The sequence below is a fragment of the Montipora foliosa genome, chromosome 6, assembly GCF_036669935.1.
Source record: "Montipora foliosa isolate CH-2021 chromosome 6, ASM3666993v2, whole genome shotgun sequence".
NCBI lineage: Eukaryota > Metazoa > Cnidaria > Anthozoa > Scleractinia > Acroporidae > Montipora > Montipora foliosa.
Genome location: NC_090874.1, coordinates 6,373,660 through 6,381,159, shown reverse-complemented (window position 1 = coordinate 6,381,159; position 7,500 = coordinate 6,373,660). Strand labels below are relative to the sequence as shown.

The 7,500-nt window shown below is 38.0% G+C and overlaps 2 protein-coding genes across 3 annotated transcripts in view; one reads left to right on the top strand and one right to left on the bottom strand.

Moving 5' to 3' along the window:
• The window catches only part of LOC138006496 (retinoid-inducible serine carboxypeptidase-like), a 3,091-nt gene extending 252 nt beyond the window's left edge, over positions 1–2,839 (top strand). The window contains exons 1-2 of the mRNA XM_068852858.1: positions 1–280; positions 1,494–2,839. The exon at positions 1–280 is cut by the window's left edge and continues 252 nt beyond it. Of these exons, the coding sequence (XP_068708959.1) occupies positions 1–280; positions 1,494–2,437 (1,224 nt within the window). The 3' untranslated portion in view covers positions 2,438–2,839. The remainder of the gene's footprint in view (positions 281–1,493) is intronic.
• A 137-nt stretch (positions 2,840–2,976) lies between these two features.
• The window catches only part of LOC138006501 (palmitoyltransferase ZDHHC16-like), a 9,142-nt gene continuing 4,618 nt past the window's right edge, over positions 2,977–7,500 (bottom strand). The window contains exons 2-4 of one of the 2 annotated variants that reach the window (XM_068852865.1): positions 7,352–7,500; positions 6,252–6,322; positions 2,977–5,942 (exon numbers count right to left, since the gene is read on the bottom strand). The exon at positions 7,352–7,500 is cut by the window's right edge and continues 58 nt beyond it. In XM_068852865.1, the coding sequence (XP_068708966.1) occupies positions 5,813–5,942; positions 6,252–6,322; positions 7,352–7,500 (350 nt within the window). In that variant the 3' untranslated portion in view covers positions 2,977–5,812. The remainder of the gene's footprint in view (positions 5,943–6,251; positions 6,323–7,351) is intronic. The other variant, XM_068852866.1, reaches the window with a different exon arrangement.

Below are 7,500 nucleotides of genomic sequence, written 5' to 3'. Positions count from 1 at the left end.
GTGAGAGAGAACGCCTTTATGTTCTGGTGGCTTTATGGCGCCCAGACAACCGATCCATCTCAGCGCCTGAATAAGCCACTTGTAATGTGGCTCCAAGGTGGCCCTGGAGGATCGTCCACTGGATTTGGAAATTTTGAGGAGCTGGGACCACTAACAGTCGATCTGAAACCGCGCAATACAACTTGGCTTCGAGCTGCCAATGTGCTGTTCGTGGATAATCCAGTTGGAACAGGCTACAGTTACGTTACGGACGTAAGGGCTTTTACAACAAACATAACTGGTGCGTTGAGGCCCATAATTGTTCTCTTCATAAAAATATCACTCATGAGCTTGATTTCCAAGTTTGTTCCTTGCAAGGACAGCGTATATATGCTAATTAGCTTTGAATAGTTTCGATAAAGATCGATAACATAAATACATGCGAATTTATAAATCGAAACACCTTATTCTTGGGTCGCATGTCACGAAAGTGAAAACATAAATCGCTTACCATTCCATTGAGTCAAGAGATGGAAATGTTACAGAAGAGGAATAAGTAAACAACAGGTCCAAGTCTAAGGGCTGTGCGATATTCCGTACTTAAGTTATTCGGCGAAATTTATTACTCAAATTTTTCGAGTTTAGTATGGAGGCGGCCGGAACTTGTAGAAACATCCGGAATTTAGTTTGGCTGTCTTTAACACTTTCTGCTGTATAATGAGCTAGCAAACATTCGTATAGACACGTCTCCTAGTATATTGGCTGTTTAGGCCACAAAAACACGAGGGAAATCGATGTTTTTATGCAACTGGCGTGTTTTTCGAAAGCCGTCAACAATATATGCCACGCGCTGTTAAAAACTCTGAAATTCAAACTGCTCAATTTTCGAAACGAAGCACGGTACCGAGTTGAAAACATGCAAACAGATATATTTTTAAAACCTCTTGTCGCTGATCAAGATAAAAACTCAAAAGGCTCTTTAGTTTTTTGTGACGTCACGTGCAACCCAAGAATAGGAGCTTCTGTTTTAAATAGCGGGCCATAATTTTGCCAAAACGACGAAGTTTATGCTTTTACTGATGCTGTCACACGAGACGTATTTTGACCGCGTAGGTCATGTAAATTCCGCGTGATCTACTGCAAGAAAGTTTCCTAGAGATGTGGTGGGGGGTACTTTGGGGGTTTTAGAAGATGTATGGGAAGGTTACAGAATTTCAGAGAATTGAGTGGACCTCTCCATTCTTCTTACTTTAAAAATGCTTTTATGTGAGCATCATAAAGAAATATTTATTTACGTTTTTACTATATGGGCGCTACAAGTTAAGAGGGAAAAAACTCATTATAGACACACTTGATCTCTTTAAATCAACGCAAGCTCTATACAATGCCATGAATCAGTCAATAACAATGGCTATCAATGGATATTATAATGATTGAAGGTGCAGTCAGGGATGTTGTGAACCAAGTTGTCAGCTGACTGACTCACTGTGATTTTCTTTGCTTTAATTTACTAGGAATAACAGATGACCTTATTGTCCTCTTTAAAGCTTTCCTAGAGACATACACAGTTTTCCAAAATATTCCATTTTACATTTTCTGTGAGTCCTATGGAGGCAAGTATACATCTTCATTTGGTGTGGCATTGTTCAAAGCCATCCAAGCTGGGAGCATCAAATGTAACTTCAGGGGAGTTGCTCTGGGGGACTCGTGGATATCACCGGTGGATTCTGTATTATCTTGGGGACCTTATCTTTATGCTTTTTCCCAGCTAGATGATAAAGATCTGAAGCAAGTGAACGCGGCAGCTCAAGCTACAGCTGATGCTGTTGCATCTGGTCAGTACGCAAAAGCCACTCAGCTCTGGGATGAAACTGAAAATGTCATTGAAAAGACAACAGACCATGTTGACATTTATAATGTTCTTAAACACTATTCTCCTCCCTTCCCCCAGTTGAAGTCCACAGGTGAGACTACACTTGATAGTTTATATGCTCGTCACGTTGGCCGTCTCTATGAGGACCCTCTAACAGCACTTATGAATGGACCAATAAGAGATAAGTTAGGTATCATCCCTTGCAACGTTACTTGGGGAGGCCAATCTGCTGATGTCTTCAAGTACCAGTCTGAGGATTTCATGAAACCAGTCATATCCGATGTCAGTGAGCTTTTGCAATATGGAATGAAAGTGGTGATCTATCAAGGTCAATTGGACATTATCTGTGGTACTCTAGGCGCTGAAGTATGGATTGCAAAGCTTGATTGGGATGGGCTTGCAGATTTTCTAAAAACCGACCGAGTGCCACTTTATCCTCCCTCTGGCATGAAAGATAGAAACACCGGGGCATTTTATAAGGCTTACAAGAATTTAGAACTGTATTACATAATGAAGGCAGGGCATATGGTCCCAACTGATAATGGAGAAATGGCTTTGGAAATGGTAAAAAGAATTATTGACTGAGATGTTTCTGCCATGGCGACAAATGCAAAGTGTCGTGTTTGTTAACAACTACCTATTTACAATGACATGCTTATCATTGAAGTTCTTTTTAGGTTAGGTCTCATTGCAAATGTTAATGATTGATAATTTGCAGTCCTCAGGAATAGATGTACGGTGGATGTACATGAAATCTTTGTAACCATAAGGACGTAATCCGTGTTGAAATTAAACGGACTTTTTCACGAAATTAAGCCAAACGCAGGGGCTGCGGGGAACTGACAATCACATCAAACGAATAAAAAAATAAGTACAGCAACTTTAAACATAATTTGAAGGGTTAGAAAGTTTTGAGTAAATGAGCAAATACAAAAGAAGGCAGGGATGAGCAAAAATGAAGAAGATTAAAATGGATTAAGAATGGAATTAGGGTTTTTGTAAACTGTTTAGCCTAATAGTTTTTCAAAATTTATCTCTGTTGTTTGTAACTCAGGGCATCAAATAACGGCCGGTCAACGGACAATGTCCGCTCAAAAATAAATTTTGTCCGGTCAACTCCTTGGATGGCCGGACATTTTGTCGGGTCGTTTACTCTTCAAAGGAAAACTTAATTTGAAGCTAGTAGTTCTAAATTAGGTTGAACATTATTCACGTTCGTGAAACAAACAAAAGAAAAGAAATGAACTGAAGAAAGCAAAAGAAAGATACGAACAGACCACCTTTGACTACAGTAAAATTTCCGGTAGTTGCAAGTTTCCGCTTTGTCATCCATCAGTCATGAAAACTGAAACATGGACCCTAGGTCCATAGACCATCCCTGTGGACCCTGGCCATGAACCCTTCATGGAACCGGTCCATGGACTACCCCCCTGTCCCTGTGAACAACCCCTCATTTTGCAAAGTTATAAGCAGAAAAATCTTAAGACGAAAGAGGAATTAAATCAGAACGGCTAGCAGAACCAGGAGGGTAACTAATAACGGCTTAAGGTGGGAGAACAAATGGATCTGAGCTGATTGAAATTTTAAGAGGTTGAATGAAGTGAAAGAAAGCAGATTATTTCTGAACAATGACAGACAGTAGGGGACTGTTTAGATGTCCATATCGTAATTCTAAACTTCAAATTTGAATTTTTATTTTTAAACTACATTTAATATGCACCATATTTTATTTCCCAAAAAATTACTAATCTTTACAAAAAAAAATCAAGCACTTCCACCCAAATAGCCCTATAAATTACCCAAAACACCCCAAGACATCGATTCGTTCGATGAACAGAGAGTTTTTGCGTTTTTTGAAACGCGAACATGTTTCCATTGAATTCTTTTTAAACAGCGGAAAAAGGCTTTCAGGTTAAGCCCCGTCTTAGTCAAATAGGTAGATAAACTAGAAAAGATGTTTCGGGAAACATGATCAACACTGAGACACCAAAAACAGAAGTCACAGGTAACTCAAATTACGGGGTAACGGAAGGTACGGTAACAGAAATTACGGGGTTACAGAAATTACCGGGCAGAAGCTACATGATAACAGAAATTACGGGGTTACAGAAGTTACAGGATTACAGAAGTTGCGGGATTACAGAAATTGCGGTGTTACAAAAATTACGGGATTACAGAAGTTACGGGGTTACAGAAATTACAGGGTTACAGTTACAGTTTCTCCCCTTCTCGGTGGTCTGAGGCCCGTTTCTCGAAAGTCCCGAAACTTTACGGGCCATTTTCGGGTGTCACAATTCCCACTGTATCTCAAGAACGGAGAGGAATTAAGACGTCAAACTTCACAGTCAGTTTGCTCTTTATTACCTTGAAAACATGTTTAAAGATCGACGTTCCTGAAGAAGGGGTTGGCAGGTTTACAAATGGCTTTTCGGGACTTCCGAGAAACGGGCCCCTGGAATGTCAAATCCAACCGGTCAAATCGAAATGGCACATTTCATTTGACCATACACGTCTCGCTGTTTCCACCCAAAACATGCCCAGCATGTGATACTTTGATGGGATCAAAATTACAATATGTTTGCCCAGCTGATTGGGTAAGGTTTGGGCTCATGGAATTTTTGAAAACCAGAGTTTTTGTTGAGTGGCACATGCCCAAAATTTTTACACACAATAATATTGCAAACATGCGATAGAATGGCTGAAAGGGAAGAAACTACAATAGTTCTATATTTTTTTTTTTTTTTTCTGCCAGTCAAAGTTTTTATATCAAAATACATTTTTTTTAAACTTTAACTTTATAAGCTGTCTTTTATTAGAAATTAAATGTATTGTATTCTTTCATCAATTAAGAATATATTGGAGATGCCTTTTTTTACACAGGGGATTATTAGTTCAACTATTGCAGGGATCCACACTCGCAGTCGTCCGGTAGTCCGTTGGACGAGTGATGCTTTAATAAATGTCTTTTTATGAGTGTTATCAAATGTTATAATATAGAATGAACTTCCGATCTGATCGCTTTTCGTTCAATGGAAACTTTCAGAAAATAAGGAATAAACATACAGCTTTCCTCAGCAATGAAATTTCAAGTTTGGGCCCATTTTTGACCACGCTGTATTTTCCATGAAACGATTGCAGGCTCACTTTTCATGTATCTCACCGTCTCTCACCGCATGATTGTTAGCAAGTCATTTGGCAAAGGGCAAACAGTGACTCGTGGTCTCCGCTGATAATGTGGCGTTTTCATAATAGTTACAAGGTGTTCCGTCACCTCCAGCAAAAAGGAAAGTAAGCGGAGCAGAACCTGCTGCTTACGAACAGGAAAAACAAAGTCTTGGAAGCATACAAAAGAAAGATACTGGACAGGAGAGTCGAAACTTTGGGTATTTGAATCGTAACTTTGTAAGCTACATTCAAGTACGTTTTGCCGTGGCAGATATGGACCACTGTAAATCGGGTTTCTGCGGTGCAAATAACATAATAATCCAGAGTTAAAATTCGTAATTTCTGAGGAGAGTGTAAAATAAGACACAAATGCATGTTCAAGTTACAGGTAATTTTATCGACCATTTTCTATACTTCCGCATTTTTACCCGGGCAACCCAAAATTTGTCCGGGCATATTAAGCCAGGACAAATTTTGGGTTGCCCGGCTGACGACTTAGATAAAAAATGAATGTCGATCCCTGTATTGTGATACATTTCTTAGGTTTAAAAAGCGATTTTCATTATTAAATACCTAGTTAACATAAATATTCAAAAATACACTTAAAAATGCACTTAAAATATGAGTCTGTTTGAAGGAGGAAAAATGATACTGTACAATTGTATGTACCTCCATTTCAACTAACTCAGAACAATCATTCCCTCAACTGAAGGAACTCTTTTGCTTTTATATTAAAATTAATTTTTGTTCTAACTGGCACATAGTAAAATACACTTGGACATAGCAAATATTATTTTAAACAAAATGCAATTTCCCTTTTGCATCATCTTTGAGTACTTCCGGTAATGGTGCCCAAGTGATGCCATCACCAAATGGAGGATGAGATGAAGGCAGAAGAAGGTGCAGCCACGACCTGTAGAGAATACTAAAGCAATATTAGTTCATTCTAGAATGTTCATGGGCCGATGTTGCAAAAACGAGGGTGAGGTCAAGGGCAAGGGTTAGGGTTAGGGTTAGTGTAATCTACATTTAGGTCAGCTAACCTATGTAGGTCTAGGTTAGGCTAACCCTAACCTCACTCGCATCTTCGTTTTAGCAAAGCCAGTTCATGGGTTGTGGTCCACATTATTTTTAGGAAGCAGGATAAATTATATGGACATTGCACATGTAAGTTGATTCCTGTACTACATTAAAGTTATTTTCAGATGGCACCAACATAAAATAGTTGACTAACCTTCCATCCACCAGCCCCAGAAGCATTCTCCAGTTACTCAAAATGCCATAATCATAAGGGTTCCTAAAAACCTGAAATTAAAGAAAAATATTAATAGAATCACTCCTATTGATGAGTGTTAATTTTTTGCCCAGATTTTCCTTCATCCTGCTTTAATGTCAGATGTGTTTAATAAGTGGGGAGGGGCGAAATAATTAACAACATCTGCTTCTACTTCAAAAACTATTTTCCTTTCAAGCACCCCTTAAAAGATTTTTGTATTTAATTACCGTTATCATTATCCAAAAGGTCTAGATAGCAGCAACAATATAGATAGTAGTATAAACATAACAACTTTCTTTAATTTTCCAGACATGTTTTGGCGGTACATCCATCATCTTCAGTGTTACATATTTTGACATATTCAACGACGATTTCAAAACATGTAACACTGAAGATGACGGATGTACCGTCAAAACATGTCTGGAAAATTAAAGAAATTTGTTATGTTTATACGACTAGTTATCATTATATTATTATTATTATTATTATTATTATTATTATTGCTAATAATCTCAGATAGAATCAGGTTTTCATTGGTTCCGGGCAACAACCAGTTGTCTAAAGGAAACCAAGAAGCGTCCTTCATTGTACTTTCCTCTCCTGCCTACATTTATTTAAATATTATTATTATTATTATTATTATTATTATTATTATTATTATTATTATTATTTGTCCCAAATCACAGCAATATCATGCTGGAAGTTCTGGCGCAAGATGCAACAAGCAGCCTCAGCAATCCAAAACTTGTCTCAGGATCCGGGCTGAGCCCAACAGCACGGTCTTCTGCATTGTGTGGGTCTGAAGCCCAACATGGATATCCTCTAGGTATAAATTTTTTCCAGTCTGTCTGTATAGGTCCCCAATGCTCCTATAACAATTATTATTATTATTATTATTATTATTATTATTATTATTATTATTATTATTCCATTTAACATAATGTTATTATTGTTAAGCACGGTAAGTAAAAACTCATTCCTTGGTTAACACAAGCAGTTCATGATCAATAAAAGAAAAACTATCAACAGGAATTAAAAAAAAAAATTTTTGCACCCACCAAGCCTTGTTTCCTCAACTTTTTGGCATCTTCCTTATTGATGTGCCATTCGATTGATGTCTCACCAGAGCTGATCAGTCTAAAGTGCCATGCAGTTAAAATTCCGAGAGATATGGTGACAGCAGAGCAAAGCATGAAAACAAATAGAA